Consider the following 22,291-nt stretch of genomic DNA (forward strand, 5'->3'; position numbering starts at 1 on the left):
TTAAATAAAGTAACTATGATGTGGATAATTTTGTGTGTTTGTAAATAACCATACTACTCTGTCAAGAAAGTAGCAGGAAAAGATCAATAATACACAAACTGTTTGTTATTCATCCAAATTTATTTTATCACCTTCAAAATATGCTCCTTTAGAAACGATACACTTACGCCAACGAATAATCCAGTCATCAAAACATTTTTTAAACGCTGTTTCCGGAATTGAGGTCAGTTCTCGCCGCGAATTCTCTTTTATGTCTTCTACCGATTGAAAACGGGTGCCACGAAGTGGTAATTTGAGTTTAGGAAAAAGAAAAAAGTCGGCTGGAGCCATATCTGGTGAATATGGTGGTTGCTCGATGGTATTTGTTGAGTGTTTGGTTAAAAATTCGTTCACAATGATGGCCTTGTGCGAAGGTGCATTATCATGGTGCAAAATCCAAGAATTTTCTTTCCACAAATCTGGCCTTTTTCGTCGGATTTGCTCTCTTAAACGCCGCATAACACTCAAATAATATTCCTTATTTACCGTTTGACCTTCCGGCAAGAATTCCGAGTGCACAACACCGCGATAGTCAAAGAAAACAGTCAACATGACTTTGACTTTTGAACGACTTTGGCGTGGTTTTTTCGGTTTCGGTTCAGTTGGAAGGCGCCACTCCGAAGCTTGTTGACTAGTTTGCATGTCAAACTCGTAAACCCACATCTCGTCACCAGTAACAATGCGTTTCATGAATGTTGGGTCGGAATTGACTCGTTCTAGCATGTCCTCAGCGACTCTCATGCGATTGAGTTTTTGAAAAAAATTCAGGTCTTTTGGGACTAGCCGAGCGGCAACATGTTTCATACCCAAATTATTAGTTAAAATGGTACGGATCGACTCGTGAGATACAGAAAGTTCGGTGGCTATCTCTCTCAAAGTTGAATGAGGATTTTCAGTCACTATTTCCTTCACTTTTGCGATGTTAACTTCAGTTGCAGACGTTGATGGCCTACCAGAGCGAGGCAAATCTTCCATCACATCTCGACCGCTTTTGAACGCTTTGTACCACTCATAAGCACGAGTTTTTGATAAAGTCGATTCACCGTAAGCCTTCTGTAACATTTTCAGTGACTCCGAACACGATATTCCATTGGCAATGCAAAATTTAAGACAAACTCTTTGTTCGATGTTTTTATCCATTATGAAATTAGCAATACACACTAGATATGATATAACTAAAAATAGCACTGTATTTAATGTAAACAACAGATGCAACTCAAACTCCGCGCCAAAATGGAAAACAGTTGTGCCAATCTAACAACAACAAAAAAAACAAAAATTTGAATTTGGAACCATAAATAAATAATCCATTCCCGATACTTTTCTGACTGAATGTACATCACTTACGAAAATATTATGAAACTTCATTTAGAACTAAATGATTTTAATCAAGATAAAGTGTCGTTTACTCAAGCTGACAAACTTGATTAGAAATTAATGACTATAACAATCAATTAAAATAAAGATGGAGAATAGACAGAAGCCCGAAGAAGCGTGTTCAATATGAAATAACCATAGAATTAGTATTTCATAACTATTTAGTTGCGATTTGTCCTTGTCCTCTTGGTATAATTTTAAATTAACTTTAGTCAAATTTGTGTTTGTTATCACTGCCAGTTTCCGTTTACCTATGTTGGTGGGGTATCAAACAATTGGTTCAATATAATAGTTGAGTATATCAATAGGCTATTTGACAAAGTTCTAAAAACTATCTTAGGATATTTAAATTGTTTATAAGGAGCCCTACAAAAATACTTTTCTGCCTTTATTACAGCTATTTTATTCAAAAATCGAAAAAGAAAATAAAATATTCAAATATGCCGCCAAAACGCGACTTTTAGCAATATGGCGGCCATGGCATGCAGTGACGTAAATTTCGTGTAAATATCATACAAAGCTTGTTGGTGTTTCGAAAAGTTTTGATTTTCTCTTGTTTTATTTAACTTGTGCCACGTCATATGTGTGAAAATTATTAAAATGAGTTCCTAAAAATGTTGTGCAGTGCCTCAATGCACTAATACAACAATAAAATCAAATTCAAATTGAAAAATTCAAATTCAAAATTTTTATTTGCATAATATGAGTACAACAAGGTCTTAAATATTATGTATAACAGATCTTCATATTTACCCTTTCGGATGTTGCAAACATTTATTATGTATTAGTAGATCTACAAACTTATACATAAATCTCCTACGAAACTGTTTTTTTCTATGCCGATGGATTTGAATATTCGCAAGAAGTGGTTTCAGATCATGATCTTAGATCAGTGGTTACCAAGATATACTTACATTGATGTTTTCACATTCCTCAGTTCGGCAGCATAGAAATCTGGATTGACTTTGAAGAAGACAATCCAGATTTCTTCTTCCAACCATTATTGCGTCCACTTTTGGTAGGTTTCGACTGTCAGCTTTCGCGGAATTGGTTTCCATTATTAAATACCTATGTTATCTGAATAATCCTGAGCGATCAAACACTTATAAAATATTGAAAAATAATAGCGAACATTAAGGAACGGTACGATCCACAGTCTGTTTATGGATAATTGACGTCATAATAGAAATAGCCAATCACGTTCGTTTTTAGTCACGTGACAGCCGCATATAAAAACCTAAGTTTCTGAGACGGATTTTGTTAAAATAATGCAATATTTTTATCTCGCGTTATTACAAATCGCTCCAAAAAAATAATATTAAGACTGATGACATAAAAGAAATGTATATTTTTAATACAGTCAAATAGCCTATTGTTTGGTTTCGAGACTATTTCGCCATTGATATTATCAGTGATGTTAGCCTGTTGTTATCTTAAATTTGAACGTTTACTCTTTCGTTTACGTACTCACGCACTTCACGTGTAAAGATTACGAGAAATGTTAGAGAAATCGTTAAATATTGTGTTAGCAATGGTTTAATTAAAACCGGTATTAATGTTATCGACGTCTGCAACTTCTGTATCGAATATCCTTGTAGTGTGCGGGTCTGTTGGATTTTGTCGCTCTAATTCTTCCCGTTCTTTCGCCTGAGAACCCGAGTCAGTCCCCGTTGGTTGTCGGCGACATGACATCGACAGAGTGCTACGATCTGATCAAAAGGGGAATAGATATAGAAGTCCCTGGTTTTGAGAAATATTACGACAAGGTCGTGGTTGAGCTCAGAGGTTGGTACTGTGATAAGATAGTTGTGATGTGTTTTGTTTGAAGACCGTTGATATGTAGAGGTAATTTTTAAATTGACAGTATTTGTACTCTGTACCATGTATGTACGTTACGTACATAAGTAAACGTGACAAGGAATTAAGGACTACGATGGCTTTTATAAATTTTGCGTAGATACTAATTTTCAATAATTCACTGTAAAGATCGCAAATGAACCAAGCACATAAACTTAAAAAAAATCGTTTTAGGCCTTATTGATATCCCTAGGAACAATTACATAAAAAAAAGAATCTGAAAAAGGAGGCTTTAATTTGTTACATGGAATATTATAATTAAAACGATTAGGTACTTAAATTTTATTTGATATCCTAACAGACGCAGCTTTTTTATTTTTGTTCAATATTTAAATTAAGTTTTCTTGATATCAGAAAAAATATTAATTATTTTTATAGTTATTTTTTAAACAACACGTCCATTACTGCTAGCACTACTACACTTTACGCTCTACAGCGTGCGAACAGCAATCTGATCTGCTGATCAGGTTACGCATATTACTTTCCGAAAACCAACACCTAGGGCCATACTGGCCAGCTGAAGTTATTACAATGGCGCTGGTCGATGCGGACGGAGGCGAGGATCCTCTTCCCAAGAAAACAAAACCTGCTATCTGGTCCCCGCGGCGTGGTCGACCTCACTGGCGGTTATTGTGTTAACATTCCCTTTTTATAAAGTTTATCTGCTCTTAACTTTTCACTATGAAAATACTCTATGTGCACTTCCTTAATAATGGTCCAGGTCTGTTTTCGATTTATGCAAAATGGATAAAATTTTCAAGTTTTCTATTATCATTTTTAAATCTCGCACCGGGGTTCCGCAAGGCTTCATTCTGGGACCGCTAGCAAACTTTTTTAAATTTTACCACATTAGTATAAAAATAAAATATGTTATTTACAGACGAACGAGAAAGCGTACAAAAGAAAACTTTCCAAAAATGGGTGAACTCCCACCTAGTGCGCGTGGGGTGCCGCATTGGGGATCTGTATGTGGACATGAGAGACGGCAAGATGCTGATCAAGTTATTGGAGGTTCTCTCTGGAGAGAGACTGGTAAATATGTTTTTTAAAGAATTTAACGCTTGAGAAATGGGGTTATGTACTTTTCCTTGCTAGCTTATCAAAAGTCCATATCTGAATCAGGTGTTTCTTTAGTAATTATGAATCGATAGACTATACATTGATAGCAGATATAATTGATATCTGTACTTGGTTTAATGAAACAATTTAAAATATGCATTGTTAAAAATTTTGAATGATCACAAGTATCAATAACCTTTTCGGTCTACAAGCCAATGTCCTTATGCTAATCCTTGATACTATTACCAGTGCTAATTCTAAAGTAAATCAATAAACCGTTGGTTGGGTTCGAAATTAGTACTGTGTTTGTTTCGCGTTATACTTCCATTACACATTGATCTGGGAATTCCACAGTACTTACAGCTCAACGTTATAAATGGATCCATCCAGAAATTAATACAAACGGATTTGCAAATGTTTACTGTTTTGCTCCATTATTAGATTAGCTTCTAAACGATTATTCATAAGTTTGATTTAATAATAAATATTGCATATGGGAATATTTGCGTTAAATTTATTGTACCAAAGTTTTAATTTCAATATGATTTTCATACTTTAATCAAACTCACCTAAAAACATAATAACATATTTTTTATTCATTTCCAATTTGAAATATTTTTTAATAAGGGCTTTTTGAGTGATCCTCTGATTTGGATTTTGTATTTTTTTTTTGTCTTATTACATGTTTGTCGATTTTAAAAATGTTAGAAATTAAAACGTTATGTTCAATTTTAGCAACGGCCGACGAAAGGCAAGATGCGTATCCATTGCCTGGAGAATGTTGACAAAGCGTTGCAGTTCCTGAAAGATCAACGCGTGCACCTGGAGAACATGGGCTCCCACGATATCGTGGACGGAAACCCTAGGCTCAACCTCGGGCTGATTTGGACCATCATCCTCCGGTTTCAGGTTCGTAACCTTCATTAATATTGGAGAAATTCAATTATTTATAGCAGAAATACTCTTGTTTTACTCTTATTCTGTTATAACTACCCATTCAATATTTTGGGTTTAACAAGATGAAAATGTAAAAGTTAATTTATACCTTTTATAAAGATAAATATAATTTGAAGAGAAGGCAAGGAAAAAGACAAGAAAAACAAAAGCCAATAAAGAGAATTTTTTATTAAAAAAAAAATAACCACAAACACTTTAATTCCAAAATAGCTCTCACGTAAATACCTATAAAATAAAAGTTGGCAACATCATGCAAATTCATACGTTCTTGTTTCGAAAACTTGTAACTTTAGCAGAATTATTCTTTATCATAATGTTCAATCTCTAACAACAATGCATCAACAGATCCAAGACATCACGATCGAGGAGACAGATAACAAAGAGACGAAGTCTGCCAAAGACGCCCTGCTATTATGGTGTCAAATGAAGACGGCCGGCTACAACAATGTGAACGTGCGCAACTTCACGACATCATGGCGCGACGGGTTGGCGTTTAATGCCATCATACACAAACACAGACCTGACTTGATACAGTTCGAGAAACTGCACAGAAGCAATCCATTACACAATTTGAATAATGCCTTCAATGTTGCTGAGGACAAACTTGGACTTACCAAGCTGTTGGATGCTGAAGGTGAGATGGTCGTTTTAACTCTAGTGTGCTTATTTTGGGTTTGGTATTTATATTAATAAAAAAGATACACTTGACGATATCACGTTCATTACATAGTCGCCGGAGTATATTCTTATAAGTTAAATCAAAATCCAAATCATCACTGAAACTTGATAAGAAGAAGAACATTATAAGGTTCTGTCCAAAATCATACGCTTTTTGATATTAGTAAGTAATTTAATTATCAAGCAATACAAATTGTCCATATTATTATCTCATCAATAATAATTTGAATTCCAGACATCGCCGTTGAACATCCCGATGAGAAATCGATCATCACATATGTGGTGACGTACTACCACTACTTCAGCAAGTTGAAGCAAGAGACGGTCCAGGGCAAGAGAATCGGGAAGGTAGTCGGGATCGCCATGGAGAATGAAAAGATGATGCAAGAATATGAATCTCTTACCAGGTGGGCTAGTTCGCAATCATAATCATTTATTCCTTGAATATGGTTAATTCCTCAAGTGAAGGAAGTGGGAAAGTACAGTTTATATCAATGTAGTTACATTTATTTATGATGCGCTGTATTTTAAGATTTCAATGAAATTTGATAACTTAAAAGCAGAAGCTATTTTCAAGTTGGAATTTTATAGGAACTCACTTTTGTTTTTTTGAAAATTGATAAATATGGTGGTGGTACCTATGGATAATGTTATTTTTATTTATTTATATTGTATGTACATATGAGATATTATTTTACGAAATAAAATAAAATTAAAGCATTAAATAGAGAGATCGTTAAAAAGAAAAAATGTGAATATATAAATCCTTTTTTATTTCAGCGATTTGCTGCAATGGATCGAACGCACAATCGAAGCGCTGGGAGACAGGGCCTTCGCCAACTCCCTGGAAGGCGTCAGGCAGCAACTCATACAGTTCGCCAACTATCGCACCATTGAGAAACCGCCCAAGTAAGTTTCGTTTTGTTTGGTTCTAGTTATTATTGTGCCTAAATTTCAGTTTTCGGTGGTCGAATGGATAAGATGCCCGAGTAAAATGCGTAAACAGTGCGCTAGGAGCACAGGTTCAAATTCTACCTTGATAATGTACAGACTTGACTGAGTTGCGTACATTAGTTTGATTGCTAACCAATGCTCTGACGATAAGGAAAATATTGTGAGGAAACTTGCACATTTAGGCAACTGGATATGTAATCATGATCCAGTCTGGGTTATGTTGCCCCTGCAAAGGTTGCGGAAGTCAGAGGGGAGTGGCTTCGTGTAAAAACCTGACTCATCTAAACTAGGATCATGATTAAAAAAGGCACCCTGGGCTCCTCTCCAAAGTGGTCAAGATCAAACCGGGACTATAGCCAGGAGGAAGAAGAGAATATAAGAAAGATTGAAAAGTTGTCATAACCAAAGAGGAGTCATTAACCACATTATGATCATACCTATACTAAAGTAACAAATTCGTACAATTCTGGACGTCTTAACGCGCTGTTTGAGAACAATTTTACATAAATTCGGTATTTACTGTCTATTGATAAAATCATATGTTTCCATTTATCCAGGTTCGTGGAGAAAGGCAACCTGGAGGTGTTGCTATTCACGTTGCAATCTCGAATGCGTGCCGCGAACCAGAAGCCGTACACGCCGAAGGAGGGCCGCATGATACACGACATCAACCGCGCCTGGGAACAGCTGGAGAAGGCCGAGCACGGGAGAGAGCTAGCTCTGCGGGAGGAGCTCATCCGGCAGGAGAAGCTGGAGCAGCTGGCCGCCAGGTGACTGATGATATCGATATACACATCATGAAACACGAAATTAATTATACATACATACATATAATCACGTCTGTATCCCTTGCGGGGTAGACATAGCCAACAGTCTTGAAAATACTGATAGGCCACAATCAGCTCATTGGTTTACTGATAGAAAGATAAAGTGACAGGTTGCAAGCCCGTCGCCTAAAAGGAGAATCACAATTTTGTAAACCTATCCCTTAGTCGCTATTCACGACAACCATGGGAAAGAGATGGAGTGGTCCTATTCTTTTTTCTATTGCTCCCGGGAACCACACGGCAATCAATTATTAGTAAATAAATTATTAGATTAATTATATCAATTCTAGCTTTTTCTCGCAGCTGCGCCCGCGTGCATTTAGCGCCACCTACAAAAGACTACAGGTTTTTCGTAAATTCCACGGGAACTATAGTTTTCACCAAGATGAAAAGTACCCTATGACTTTTCCACAGACTCTTTAATTGTATAAACGCTAAATTTCAAGATCACTCAAACAGATTTTTCAAACCACCGTTCTCATTCTAGATTCAACCGCAAAGCTCAAATGCGCGAGACATGGCTCTCGGAGAACCAGCGTTTGGTCAGCCAGGACAACTTTGGCTTCGACCTCGCCGCCGTGGAGGCGGCCGCTAAGAAACACGAGGCGATCGAGACTGATATACTGGCGTATGAGGAGCGAGTGCAAGCTGTGGTCGGGGTCTGCTCTGAATTGCAAGCTGAAAGGTAATTATTTCAAATTTAAAATTACAAATTTAGAATCATTGTTTCTATCAGACATTTTACATAGAGCAAAAAGTGTTTTGAATAATATATAGTTAAATGTTTGTGTTATAAATAAATAAAGATGCCTTTACGGTTATAGAATAATCTTCACGAAACCTGCACATTCAGGCAACTGGATGTGTATCCATGATCGATCCAATACAGGTCAGGTCCAATCAGAAAAGATTTGAAATGTTAATGTCTTTTCCTCATCATCAGATATCACGACATGGAGCGTATGTCAGAGCGGCGGGACAACGTTCTTCGACTTTGGGCTTATCTGCTCGAATTGCTGCGAGCGAGACGCGCTCGCCTGGAACTGTCGCTGCAGTTACAGCAGAACTTCCAGGTGATTATCTTTTACAACAAACCGATCGTATCATAACATAATTATGACCAAGCCCTAGCAGTTTAGGGCTGTGCGTTGTCTGTCAGTCAATCACTTACATTTGAAACTTTTAACAACACAAAATCGTGCCTCTTTACCACAAAGCTTAGCAGAAGCTCCATATTCCCACGGCTCTTGCAAACTAACGTTAATATCTATCTATAATCGACAGGAAATGCTGTACATCCTCGATTCCATGGAGGAAATTAAGATGCGTCTACTGACTGATGACTACGGCAAACATCTGATGGGCGTCGAGGATCTGCTGCAGAAACATGCGCTTGTTGAAGCTGATATTAACGTGCTCGGAGAGAGGGTCAAGGTATAATCTTTTATATCATTTAAAAAGTCTTATGGAGGCAGAAAATTAAGGTTTTAGATTATGCTTTTCTATTCTGTTCTTATTAGATAAATAGAATAGTATAGTTCAGCTGTTTATCCGCCCTTTAGGCAATAGGGATGTGGACTGTACTCAAATAAGTATAAAATTTTACCACGAAAAGGTAGTTTCTATAGTAAAAATAATAAAAAACACAATATTTTCCTCAATAAATAAGGGATTATTTTTTTATTTAATAAAATGTAATTAAATATTTCACCCTCAAGCCACGTGACAATGAACACCAATCAAAATGCGTGATGTCACGAGTTGCAATACAAGAATTTTCGCTGTCAGTTTTGTTGATATTTGGATCATATTCAAAGAGTAAAGTAATACTGTAATCATATTACCGTGATTTCCGTCGGATTATCTTTTTGTATAATTTTTAAAGGTTTTCCCATAATGGAAAGTGGATATATTAAAGCAGATAGTTCAAATTTGCCAAGAATTGATTGCTTTACGGTGGCTAATTTCTTCGCAACAAATAGTAACTTCTGCTCTGCTGAATTTAGAAATGTGAAGACATCCATGTAAGTAATATACTCAAGATACATTATTATAGTAATAGTATGTATTTTTAAATTCGAAAAGGTAAATTACCTATAAGGTAAAAATAATATGATTTTGAGGTTACTTTTTATATTTTTAACAAATTGTTTCATTTCTTTTTAGTTCCTCGAGGCAGTCATATGGAGACGATGCTGTAGGATATGTCCAACTTCGTCGCGATGCAAAATTGTGCACTGTCAAGTGCAAAATTTGCCCGGAACATAAAGTTCGTAGTAAACCATATTCAGCCACTATGGTTGTGGACGAAGAAAACGGTGTAATAGTGAGTGCCCAGTGTCATGATTGTGCTGCTTCTGAAGGAGGTTGCAAACATGCTGTGGCATTCATCATGTGGGTCCACCGCAGAAGTGAGGAACCCTCATGCACTTCAGTAGAATGCTACTGGAAAAAGTCACGTCTAGCAAAGGTAGGCACAACATTAAAACTTATAACATCAAAGGAGCTCTCTAAAGTGAGTCCACGAAGTTACCTGCCAGATCCTGGTGTGTTATCTGAATTTTTAAAAGAGGGAAAGGAAAGAAAAATTAAAAATGTTCAGTTATTTAAACACCAGCCAGATTTCCACCAGGAAGATGATGTTATAATGTGTTCAATGCACCAACTGTGCTTGAAATATAAGGATGCTGACTGTGAGAGTTTTTTGGAAAATGCCAGTTCCGTAATCTCTAAAAATACCTTAATGGAAATTGAAAAACTTACTAGAGATCAATCCCAAAATAAATTATGGTTTGAGTTGCGATATGGACGCATAACTGCATCAAAAGCTTATTCCGTCAGTAAATGCAAAACCCCTGATGGGAGTTTAATTGCCCAAATTATGGGTGGCAAAACTCCTGATACACCTGCAATGAGCCGTGGGCGAAAATTAGAAGATGCTGTACGCAAAATTGTAGAGGTTAAACTTGGAGTGAAAATAGAAAAATGTGGTTTAATGATTTCTCGAGAGTATTTGATGATCGCTGGTTCACCAGATGGTATAAGTGATGAATTTGTCATCGAAATTAAGTGCCCAACAAGTGCTAGTAATTATAAGAACTATGTCCAGGGAGAACAACCTACAAAAATATATTATGCACAAGTGCAGTTGCAAATGTTTTTGTCACACAAGAAAAAAAGTTATTTTTGTATAGCGGATAGTAACTTTGAAAGTAATGAAAATGTGAATATAATTTGTGTTCACTTGGATTCTGAATATGTTAATAATTTATTAGTTCAACTTTCAGCATTTTGGAAAGAGTATGTCTACCCATTGTTGAATAAAAGTGTAAAATAAAAATGTTTTATTTTCCATTAACTATGTTTTATTTTTAAACAGCTTTTCTTATATTTAAAATGATAGTTACTGTTATCACTTATCAAATACACATATAGACATCATAACCTAACCGACAGATGTCTCAAAACAACTGCATTGTAATTGGTCCAACCATGTGGGAAGTATGGTGCAACATGCAGACACACAGGTAGACGTGTCACACTTATAACACTTTTTTTGGGTCAAGGGTTAACACATTACATAGTAAAACTTATGCCTAGATTTCTATCCTATTAAGTATATCAATTATTGTCAAATTTAACAAGATCTTTATTTAATGACTGAGTCCTGTAAATTAATCAAAGCACAAGCTATTATAATTACTTCATCTAGTATCTTTATTAAATAGTTATTAATGCAAGCATGAGGTTTTAACATGGCAAACTCTCTCAAGCGTCGTATAACCCTCTCAATATGTATTCGCAAACTGGCAATTTGCTTAGTCTGGCGAGCTTCTTCCTTGGATAATTTTGATCCAGTACTAACACTTGGAGGTCGAACTAAATGAAGACTTGCTTGGAGTACCATCTGCTCTATATGCTTGAAACCCCTATCTGCCAGGATACATGAACCCTTTTCTAAAGTATTTAAGAAGTTACAAGTCTCTACTACACACACATCACTTGTTCTTCCTCCATATCCAGGTGAGATATAGTTCACCAACCCATCTGGTGTACTAGATATTAGGTATTTTAAAGTATTTGCCTTTTTATAATCTGACCAAGTTAAAGCTTGATTTACAGCATTTGAGGGCTTTTGGATTTCAATTTCCAAACAATCAATGATACAACTGACATTGTGGTACTTGTGTCTGAATGCCATGGGTAAACACTGTTTGATTGAATTTGTCTCCAAATTTACAATAAAAGGACTCATAACACTACAAATTATTGGTATGTTTTTTAGAAATATCTTGCATGCATAAGACACTGACATACCAAACTCATCTGCAAGTTCTGAAAATTTTGTATCTAATCTAATTTTTTTTAGACATAATAATATATATTTTTCTGGAATATTTGTGTGCTTACTTATAATATTTATTAAATAATAACAATTTTTAGGTACCCCAATATAGAACCTTGGCCTTTTCTTAACTTTTTTAATAGTCATTTGTACAATTTCCTCCTCTTCTTGTTTAATAATTTGTTTGTTTATACTACTATTTTCTGAATATTCATTTAGACTACTATTTTCTGAAGACAACTTTATTTCTTGAGATATTAATGATGATGAGGAGCTTGAATGAGTCACAGATGGTGTAAATAATGATGACACGTCACTATCATACTGCTCAACTTCAGAACCAAAGCACAGTTTTTTGGAGATTTTGACAGCACTCGATGAGGACGGCAGTGCCATTCTATAATTTTTTTGTTTCAACGGAGAGGTTGAAATAGATTTGCTAAGGTTTTTCATTGGTGATAGTGCTATGTTCCTAAACTTTGTTGTAGTCTGTGTGCTTTTACTTCTAAATTTATGGCTTAGGGACACTTGTATTGATTTATCAGTTGTTATTGGACTACACAATACTGGTGGAAGCATATCTGAAAATAAAAGTTTGCTTTAGGTATTTCACAGTTTAGTATATAGGTAAATTCTGACTTTACTAACAGATTATTTTATTTTACACAGTGCTTAAAGATTATACTCTTTAGGATCTGTTTTTATTTGCAACAAAAAATATATTACTAAGTATATTGTTTACCTGAGCTAGGACCTGGTTGAACCTCAGCCACAGAAATACTTTGTGTAGAATGAGTCTGTTCTATTTCTCTTTCACATTCTGCTATTGATTCCAATCTTTGCCTTTTGACTGCTAATGGTCTAGTTGTTATGTCTTCGGTTCGTCTTTTTCTATCGGGTTGACATGCAAACTTTCTTGGCACACAACCTGCTCTCAGTCTGATCTGGGATACAGTGCCCATCAAATGATATTCTGGATAATTCTCCATATCATTGGCCAACTATAATGAAAGTACGAAACATTGTTTACTTTATTTCTAACCTAAAAATTCGAGTTTTCATCTTTGAAAACTTGAAAAGAAAAAATATTTTAATACAAGTAAATGTAACAAATATAATCAAACTTACGTCAAAATGATCCTCACAGAAATACATTTTACTTTGTGTAGATACAAGTGCCGGATCCCGACGGGCTAATTGAAGCCACTTTTTGCGCATCGTTTTTGTACGTGGAACGTGAATAAACAGTTTTTCAGGTGTTTTAATAGTTGTACTTTTACACTGCGGCACAGCACAATATTTATAAAATTTTGAATTCATATTATTATGACACAACTACGACAATATTTTGTAACTCGTGACATCACAGCGGCCGTTTGACAGGTATCCGCGTTTTGGCGCGATATTTTAAATGGAATTTTAAATAATTAATTTTAAAGGAATTACTTGAAATAAAAAAATTATAATAAATAGTTTGGGTTATATTTGGTACTTATGCATGGTTTTAAACACTTTCCCAAAAATAGTCCACATCCCTATTGATTAAAGTATGTCTGAAGATGGTTAAAAAACTTAAAAGTAACTGTGTTAATTCTTGGAAAATATTATTATTTCTGCTAAAATTATGTGTGAATTAATACCGTTAGCTCAATTGAAGTATATAATAATCGATAATGGCTGTCGCCATTCTTCGCACTAGCTATAACAATGACTTATAGTCCATTTTTGTATTTCAATACTAAAAGATCATTAATTTCTTATGATATTGAAAATCGTGTTCCGTTTCACCGTCTCAATATGTACTTATTTCCAAACTGAAATTATATTATTTGTTCTGCGATTGGAAGAGTGATTTACAGCTAATATGCGAAATTTTCAAACAGGTGGTAGTGACACAATCGCAGCGGTTCCTAGTGAAGGAAGAAGGAGATTACCGTCCCTGCGACCCCGCCATCACTGTGGAACGCATTCAACAACTGGAGAACGCATACGCTGAGTTGGTACACTTAGCCGTGGAACGCAGGTCAGATATGTTTTCATAAATACATAATTTCATGTTGACAACTTGGGATAAAAGTTTCTTAATACGATGTTCATCGTTGTACAGTGAGACAAATTCCATTATTATTAAGTGAACTCGAATTCCGTACTTGGAGGATAAACATTCTGCTTCCACTTATTTCTACATTTTCTTTATGTACAATCACCTGCAAAAATAGCAAATGTTCCTCAATTTATGCACTTCACACACACACACCTCAATATGTGCTGTACATACATACATATATACATATGATCACGTCTATATCCCTTGCGGGGTAGACAGAGCCAACAGTCTTGAAAAGACTGAATGGCCACGTTCAGCTATTTGGCTCAATGATAGAACCGAGATTCAAATAGTGACAGGTTGCTAGCCCATCGCCTAAAAGAGGAATCCTAAGTTTATAAGCCTATCCCTTAGTCGCCTTTTACGACATCCATGGGAAAGAGATGGAGTGGTCCTATTCTTTTTTGTAATAGTGCCGGGAACCACACGGCACTGTGCTGTACAAACAAACATAAATCACGTTTGAGTTCTTTTTTTAATTTCTTGTTTCTCCTGTCATTACTGACCAAAATATTTTTATTATACACACAGGAAGCGTCTTGAAGACAGCCGCAAGCTGTGGCAGTTCTACTGGGACATGGCAGACGAAGAGAACTGGATCAAGGAGAAGGAGCAGATCGTCTCCGTGGATGACATCGGCCATGATCTCACTACTGGTGAGTTTGAACGTGTTGAAGGCATCTCTAGACCTTGCAGTCAAAAATCTCATTCAGAAGAAGATCTGGAGGAAGTGAATTGTCGCGTGATGACAATTTGTTCTCAGGCAATAAGCTGCTCTAACCAATTTGATAACGTTTATGTCGTGCTGTTTAGAACATATTGAGCTTGAATACTTCTCTAGTAGTTATTAGGGATAAACAGTACTTGAATAACAGTCAAAACTGCAAATGACATATTCATCTCATATTTGTGACGGTATGATTGTTCCAGTGTACCTGCTGATCTCCAAGCACAAGGCTCTGGAGGCCGACGTGAGCGCGCACGAGCCGCAGCTGATGAGCGTGGCGGCCGTCGGCGACGAGCTCATCTCACAGGGGCACTTCGGGGCTGATAGGATACAGGTATACTACTGTAATCATGAAACTTTTGAGCGAATGTTGAGTACAACACAAGACGTAATAAGTACCAAATAAAGTTCTCGTTTTTGTAAGTAGACCTTTTTGATTCTTTTAAAGTCTTTTAGTCAAAAAAAACCAGTTTTGTTTGAACTCCTTTTTGTCCTTTCCTTTTGTTTTAGAAAATTAATGTTTCGTTTGTAATTAAGGATTCGCTCCCTTAGAAATTTCCAGAAAAACAATAGCCTTTGTTGCTCCTGAAGGTTTATTCCTTAATGCCAAAATCATCATGATCTAATTGTTCCAATTGTTTTTATTATTATTCATTACAATTTAAAATACAAGTCTTTTATGTGCGGATTAATTTACTAAAACTTGTTTGCGAACAGGAGCGCCTCCGCGACATCCTGTCGCAGTGGAACCACCTGCTGGACCTGGTGTCGCTCAGGAAGAACAGGCTGGACGCGGCCGTGCGTTACCACCAGTTGTTCGCCGACGCTGACGACATAGACAACTGGATGTTAGACACGCTCAGGTGAGATAAATATATACATATAAATAAATGAAAAATACAAACGAATAGCTCTAGCTTGCTTGTATGATATGAAGCTTTTCCATTTGTAAAATGAAGAACTAAAGTGTGGACGTTTCATTTTTTATTATGATCTGTAAATCAATGTCTAAAGTTGATCGAAGCCTTGAATATCATACCATTTTGCCTTATCTGGATTCAAAGTCATGGGCGCAGATAGGACGCAACCGGGATAAACGTTACGATAATAACGCTTTACTGCGTGTTTATTACTCAACGTCACAGAACAAATTGAACTATTTTTTTAATTTTTGTTCATGCTGTATCATTTTTTCTTATATTTATTTTATGTGTAGATTGGTGTCATCTGAAGATACCGGAGTTGACGAGTCCCAGGTGCAGAGCTTGCTGAAGAAACACAAGGATGTCACTGACGAGCTCAAGAACTACGCCAACATCATCCAACAGCTCAAACAACAGGTATGAATTAATGTAATTTTATTCAAGATTTTCTTCAAAATCCTATTCGAAATTTACCGTTGATGTCCATTTTTTGATAAAGAGGAAATAAGACTATTGTAGTGATTGATATTGTCTCCTGACCTGACATGTAAAACAAATAAATAAACTTTAAAATTATTTTGACTTTTTCATAAGTATAGTTGATATTATTGAGTTTCTTGATTGAATTGAAGAACTAGTGGATTGATTTAAAGCATAGCACAAGCACCGAATAAATATATTTTACCGGTAATGGATAACAAAGTGTCACCTTTGATAGCATTTTTATAGCATGAAACAGTGCGATACCAATATTTATTCAACTCTTCAATAACTCATCACCTTATTTTTACCCAGGCAAGCGAGCTCAGCCCAGAAGACGCCAACAGCACCGAGGTCCGGGAACGCCTGGCCGCCATGGACGCCCGCCACGGGGAGCTCGCGGAACTGGCCAGACTTCGCAAGCAAAGACTTTTGGACGCGCTCTCCTTGTTCAAACTCCTGGCAGAAGCAGACGCGGCTGATCAGTGGATCGCAGAGAAGGACAGGATGTTGGATACCATGCTGCCGCCTAAAGATATTGATGATGTTGAGATCATGAAGCATAGGTAAGTCTTCAGATAATCTACTTACTACTTGTGGGCAAGTAAAGATTTCGACGCGGCTTATCAGTGGGTTGCAAAGAAAGATAGGATTTTGGATACCAATGCTGCTACCTAAGAATTTGATGATGTTGAGATCATGGGGCATGGATACGTATTTCAATATCAGTCACAATAGTTGATTAAGTTCGTGACACAACGGCTTCTAGACACAGATATAACCAGTCGTCTAAATTTATCTCCAAAATTACGCTGTGTGACGAGTGCTCAATCAATACTTCTCTCAGGGAATGTGTGGGGTACACAGAATCATCAGACATTTATTTTAGGAGAGAAAGACGATAAATTAACAATTTTAGACTATTTTGTTCTGATTGTAAGACAGACTCAGTATGGCACTTTTTGGCAAATTTTGAGGTCGTCTGTGCTTCGGAAGGCACGTTCAAAATCGCGGCACACGTTATCAAGTAAACTAAATGTTGGATATTTACAATATTAATTCCAGATACGACGGCTTCGACAAGGAGATGAACGCGAACGCTTCCCGCGTGGCGGTGGTGAACCAGCTGGCGCGCCAGCTCATCCACGTGGAGCACCCGCAGGCGCCCGCCATCCAGGAGCGCCAGGCGCGCCTCAACCACGCCTGGAGCACGCTGCGGGACAAGGTCAGGGCTTACATCAATGGGGTTTATAAAGTACTTTACTCTATAAATGTTAATTGAAAATAAAAAATATGAGTCATTTTGCAGCATGTAATATTTAGTGAAATACATACGTATTTCAATACGTTATCTCTGTCATCATTAAACATTGCCAGTGGGCAATGTTTAATGATGACAGAGTAAACGTAGGAAAACGAAATTTAGAATCTTATCAACAAAGAATTCACCAAATCAATGGGACTTTATGCAAAACGTTCAAATACAGTTAGCTAAAATGTTGTTTTTATAAACAGGCGGAACAAAAGAAGGACGAGCTGAAGTCCGCCCAAGGCGTGCAGACATTCCACATCGAGTGCCGCGAGACCGTCTCCTGGATCGAGGACAAGAAGAGGATCCTGCAACAGACCGGAGATTTGGAGATGGATCTCAACGGTAACTTATTAATCAATCAATAAAAAAGGCCCTATATTCAGTTATATAGGGCCTTTTTTAGTATAGTTAGTATCATTATATACCAAACTTATTAGCCTCAATTCTATTTTAATTTCCTCAACATGTTGGCTGTTTGGCATTCATCATTATTTTGCACTGATTTCTAGAATGATATTAAGTATGTAGCGTATGCTTTCTTTTCTAAAATACCTATCTCTTATTATTTCCTACAGGTGTGATGACCTTACAACGCCGCCTGTCGGGCATGGAGCGCGACTTGGCCGCCATTCAAGCTCGCATATCATCCCTTGAGAGTGAAGCCAGCGCCATCGAGAATGAGCATCCAGAGGAAGCGCAACTCATCCGCGATCGCATTGAACTGATCACCGACAACTGGGAGCAACTCACTCAGATGGTAAGATCTTGATATATAGTCGACTCAAAAAGTACGTTCATTCGAATTAGCTACTTCCCTCCCAAAAAATTACGTTGGTTCCAAAAAGATTACATTAGGATTGTATTCAAAGGTGCATTCGCTGAAATTCATAATAGCGAAAAGTATTATCATATATCGATTTAAAGTAACCGTAAATGTACAATTGATTACTATTTTATTTCTTTATTGAATAGAACACATTCTTCAGCAGCGTACTTATTCTGATGTCAATTTTAGCTCAAAGAACGTGACGCGAAATTAGAAGAGGCTGGTGACCTTCACCGCTTCCTGCGCTCCGTGGACCACTTCCAGACCTGGCTCACCAAGACTCAGACTGACGTGGCCTCCGAAGGTAACTATTCGTCAAGATACACAAAACTTCTTAATAACTCAGAAACCTTTTAGAACACAAAAATATAAGTCCACTTAATGACAAAACTCATGAGTAATTGTTACTTAAGAAATGTATTATTATTCAGTCAGTTCTTATAGATTGTGGTTTTATTTACATCTAGTACAGAACTATGGGAATTGGCGTGAAAAGTGGACCTTATGCTTAACAGTTTTATGTATTTGCAATGTGATGAATGATTGTGTATGCCCAAAACTGACACAAATTTCGGCAACTATTTGTAACAGATACACCGTCAAGCTTGGCCGAGGCGGAGAAACTGTTGTCTCAGCACCAGACCATCAAGGAGGAGATCGACAACTACAAGGACGAATACGCCAAGATGATGGAGTATGGCGAGAAGATCACTGCGGTATGTTTTTTTTTCTGTTTCTGTTATCTTAATTAAATTTTTGGATACAATGTGTTTTATTATCAAGGTATCTTGATCAAATCGGAGACTAGCAAAAAGGTCAGGTCAAGAAGAGAACCTGAAACCGATGTGCTTGCATGAAGAGAGTTATGAATGTGGATAATACGAAAGAAGTTTGCAGGGATCATGGTTAATGGAAGGATGTGGTCTCTGCCCACCCCTCCTCTAATCTCTCCGAAATAAGCGTGATTTATGTATGTATGTAAGTGTTTTATTATGTAAAAATCTGCGGTTCTTAGAGAAAAAGTTGTCATTTATACGAAAGATTTTCAGTAGTGTTATACCTATCGACTCTATGCGAACAAACGCATAAATAGAGGTGCTCAAGAAGTGAATCCTTCTACTACAGGAGCCCTCAACCCAGGACGACCCGCAGTACATGTTCCTCCGGGAGCGCCTCAAGGCCCTGCGGGAAGGCTGGGCCGAGCTGCAGCAGATGTGGGAGAATCGGCAGCAGCTGCTCGCGCAGAGCCTCGAGCTGCAGCTGCTGCAGCGCGACGCGCGCCAGGCCGAGGTGCTGCTGGCGCACCAGGAGCTCAGGTGACACGCTGTTGTGCGACCTATACCACGCATAGCCCCCCATAGACCCCATAGCCCTCAGTCCTCACCCGTGGTTCCCTTCAATACACGTTCGTAGCTGAACTTTGATAACCAGATACGAACATGGATGTTGTTCTAGTTTGATGAATGTTTCCACCTTTAATGTTAACCAAAGTTATAGAGAAAATCAGAATTATGCCTGGTCAACGCATATCAACAGAGGCGTCATGGGCGGGCTGAAAAAAAGTCTTCTTGAACAATTTGCATCATTCTATATTGTCGATTGTAATTATAACTTTTTTGATAACTTTAACAGATTGGCAAAGACCGAGCCACCACAGAACTTGGAACAGGCCGAGAACCTCATCAAAGAACACGAGGCCTTCCTTACGACCATGGAGGCCAACGACGACAAGATCAACTCCGTCGTTCAATTCGCCAATCGTTTGGTCGAAGAACGCCACTTCGACGCCGACAAGATCCAACGCAAGGCTGAAAGCATCGAGGCCAGGCGTAACGCCAATCGGGAAAAAGCTCTGCAACAGATGGAAAAACTTCAAGATCAACTGCAGCTACATCAGTTCTTACAAGATTGCGACGAGCTCGGCGAATGGGTACAAGAAAAGAATGTTACAGCCCAAGACGACACCTACCGTTCCGCCAAGACCATTCACTCCAAATGGACTCGTCACCAGGCATTCGAGGCTGAAATCGCTGCGAATAAGGAACGCCTATTCGCCGTGCAGAACGCCGCTGAGGAATTGATGAAACAAAAACCGGAATTCGTTGAAATCATCTCGCCGAAAATGCACGAATTACAAGACCAATTCGAGAACCTCCAGACGACAACTAAGGACAAAGGCGAGAGATTATTCGATGCGAATCGCGAAGTTTTGCTTCACCAGACTTGCGACGACATCGATTCTTGGATGAATGAGCTCGAAAAGCAAATCGAGAACACAGACACGGGCACTGATCTAGCATCTGTAAACATTCTCATGCAGAAGCAACAGATGATTGAGACTCAGATGGCCGTCAAAGCTAAGCAAGTGACCGAACTTGAGACCCAAGCGGAGTATTTGCAAAAGACGGTGCCCGACAAGATGGACGAGATAAAGGAGAAAAAGAAGTCTGTGGAACAGCGATTCGAGCAGCTCAAAGCTCCTTTGTTAGAACGCCAGCGCCATCTGGCTAAGAAGAAGGAAGCCTTCCAGTTCCGTCGCGATGTTGAGGATGAGAAACTGTGGGTTCACGAGAAGATGCCTTTAGCTAACAGCACTGATTACGGCAATTCTCTATTCAATGTCCAGATGTTGCAGAAGAAGAATCAGTCATTGAAGACCGAGACTGACAATCACGAGCCTAGGATTTTGACCGTTATCTCCAATGGTCAGAAATTGATCGATGAGGGACATGAAGACGCCCCTGAGTTCCAACGGCTTATCGAAGAACTTACTGCGCGGTGGCAAGAACTTAATGGTAATTATAATTTTTCCTTCTTCATTTTGTGTGCCAGAACGATATTTGGCGTACAAAATAATATAAAACAAGATTTCCATTTGTTAGTTATACTTCTGCTGTTTGATGAAATTATGTTACGTACTTCATACCAAATACTGTTTAATTAAACATTGATTCTACTCTTCTGATACCCACAGATGCCATCGAACAACGCAAGAACAACTTGGCCCAATGGGAGAAGGCGCATCAATACTTGTTCGATGCCAACGAGGCCGAAGCGTGGATGAGCGAGCAGGAACTGTACATGATGGTAGAAGATCGTGGTAAGGACGAGATTTCGGCGCAGAATTTGATGAAGAAACACGAGATTTTGGAGCAAGCCGTCGATGATTACGCGCAGACTATACGTCAGTTGGGAGAGACTGTTAGGCAGTTGACCGCTGAGGAACATCCTTTGAGGTGAGTTGTTTAATTGTCGTAGTTCTGTTGCTTCAATGTTTATTTTAGTTTTGACAGTGTAGTATTGTTTTCTTTGCAATAAAGTTACCGATTCGATTTCTTACGACAAGCGATTTAACATAGTAAAAACTTATCGATTGAAATTATACATTTCATGTCCGACTTTCTTAAATATCGTTTAAGAATAAATACAACATACACAACTACATGTGCAATTCCTAACCAAATGCTTGTATTGCATGAAAACGTTGATGAGACTGCAACTGTAGGAAAAAGTATACGTGTGCAAGTTAATTATATTTACCTCCTTTTTTTCCAGCGAACAAATCTCCGTGAAGCAATCCCAAGTGGACAAACTATACGCTGGTCTGAAGGACTTGGCCGGGGAACGTCGAGCCAAGTTGGACGAGGCTTTACGACTGTTCCAACTGTCGCGAGAGGTCGACGACCTCGAGCAGTGGATCACCGAGCGGGAGCTGGTGGCCGGCTCGCAGGAACTCGGCCAGGACTACGATCATGTCACTGTGAGTGTTGTACCTCTAGTGAAGGTGTTCCAGCTGTCCGAGAGGTCGACGACCTCGAGCAGT

General features: G+C 37.9%; 3 protein-coding genes across 14 annotated transcripts in view; 2 read left to right on the forward strand and 1 right to left on the reverse strand.

Moving 5' to 3' along the window:
• Positions 1-22,291, forward strand: part of LOC106136313 (spectrin beta chain) — a 53,004-nt gene that overhangs the window by 17,435 nt on the left and 13,278 nt on the right. For all 9 annotated transcript variants that reach the window (XM_060948101.1, XM_060948096.1, XM_060948102.1 and 6 more), the window contains exons 3-26: positions 4,154-4,305; positions 5,068-5,241; positions 5,635-5,923; positions 6,203-6,374; positions 6,748-6,876; positions 7,479-7,691; positions 8,236-8,433; positions 8,692-8,821; positions 9,033-9,182; positions 13,977-14,116; positions 14,732-14,856; positions 15,131-15,261; positions 15,645-15,790; positions 16,144-16,267; positions 16,646-16,896; positions 17,396-17,555; positions 17,846-17,984; positions 18,218-18,399; positions 18,658-18,772; positions 19,060-19,184; positions 19,594-19,784; positions 20,101-21,263; positions 21,443-21,704; positions 22,024-22,228. In XM_060948101.1, the coding sequence (XP_060804084.1) occupies positions 4,154-4,305; positions 5,068-5,241; positions 5,635-5,923; positions 6,203-6,374; positions 6,748-6,876; positions 7,479-7,691; positions 8,236-8,433; positions 8,692-8,821; positions 9,033-9,182; positions 13,977-14,116; positions 14,732-14,856; positions 15,131-15,261; positions 15,645-15,790; positions 16,144-16,267; positions 16,646-16,896; positions 17,396-17,555; positions 17,846-17,984; positions 18,218-18,399; positions 18,658-18,772; positions 19,060-19,184; positions 19,594-19,784; positions 20,101-21,263; positions 21,443-21,704; positions 22,024-22,228 (5,066 nt within the window). The remainder of the gene's footprint in view (positions 1-4,153; positions 4,306-5,067; positions 5,242-5,634; positions 5,924-6,202; positions 6,375-6,747; positions 6,877-7,478; positions 7,692-8,235; positions 8,434-8,691; positions 8,822-9,032; positions 9,183-13,976; positions 14,117-14,731; positions 14,857-15,130; positions 15,262-15,644; positions 15,791-16,143; positions 16,268-16,645; positions 16,897-17,395; positions 17,556-17,845; positions 17,985-18,217; positions 18,400-18,657; positions 18,773-19,059; positions 19,185-19,593; positions 19,785-20,100; positions 21,264-21,442; positions 21,705-22,023; positions 22,229-22,291) is intronic.
• Positions 9,315-13,628, reverse strand: LOC106136451 (uncharacterized). 4 transcript variants are annotated; one of them, XM_013337001.2, is made up of 3 exons: positions 13,222-13,628; positions 12,836-13,094; positions 9,315-12,674 (listed from the first exon to the last, which is right to left on the reverse strand). In XM_013337001.2, exons 1-3 carry the CDS (start codon positions 13,411-13,413, stop codon positions 11,398-11,400), a joined length of 1,728 nt encoding a protein of 575 aa, XP_013192455.2. In that variant the 5' UTR covers positions 13,414-13,628; the 3' UTR covers positions 9,315-11,397. The 4 variants fall into 4 exon arrangements, with proteins under 4 accessions (XP_013192455.2, XP_060804274.1, XP_060804275.1 ...); XM_060948291.1 differs by having other exon boundaries at positions 10,925-12,674; positions 13,239-13,379; XM_060948292.1 differs by having other exon boundaries at positions 10,925-12,674; positions 13,247-13,363.
• Positions 9,645-11,104, forward strand: LOC132902557 (uncharacterized). Its single transcript, XM_060948293.1, has 2 exons — positions 9,645-9,772; positions 9,915-11,104. The coding sequence occupies exons 1-2, from the start codon at positions 9,645-9,647 to the stop codon at positions 11,083-11,085; spliced, it is 1,299 nt and encodes a 432-aa protein (XP_060804276.1). The 3' UTR covers positions 11,086-11,104.

This window comes from Amyelois transitella, chromosome 15, assembly GCF_032362555.1.
Source record: "Amyelois transitella isolate CPQ chromosome 15, ilAmyTran1.1, whole genome shotgun sequence".
Classification (NCBI taxonomy): domain Eukaryota; kingdom Metazoa; phylum Arthropoda; class Insecta; order Lepidoptera; family Pyralidae; genus Amyelois; species Amyelois transitella.

Bases quoted from the DNA above. Each gene is read 5' to 3' on its own strand.
- LOC132902557 (XM_060948293.1), top strand. From the start codon at position 9,645: ATGGAAAGTGGATATATTAAAGCAGATAGTTCAAATTTGCCAAGAATT. The intron at 9,773-9,914 runs GTAAGTAATATA...ATTTCTTTTTAG, and splicing joins AGAAATGTGAAGACATCCAT to TTCCTCGAGGCAGTCATATG.
- LOC106136451 (XM_013337001.2), bottom strand. From the start codon at position 13,413: ATGAATTCAAAATTTTATAAATATTGTGCTGTGCCGCAGTGTAAAAGT. The intron at 13,095-13,221 runs GTAAGTTTGATT...CTTTCATTATAG, and splicing joins TCTGTGAGGATCATTTTGAC to TTGGCCAATGATATGGAGAA. The intron at 12,675-12,835 runs GTAAACAATATA...TTTTATTTTCAG, and splicing joins TCAACCAGGTCCTAGCTCAG to ATATGCTTCCACCAGTATTG.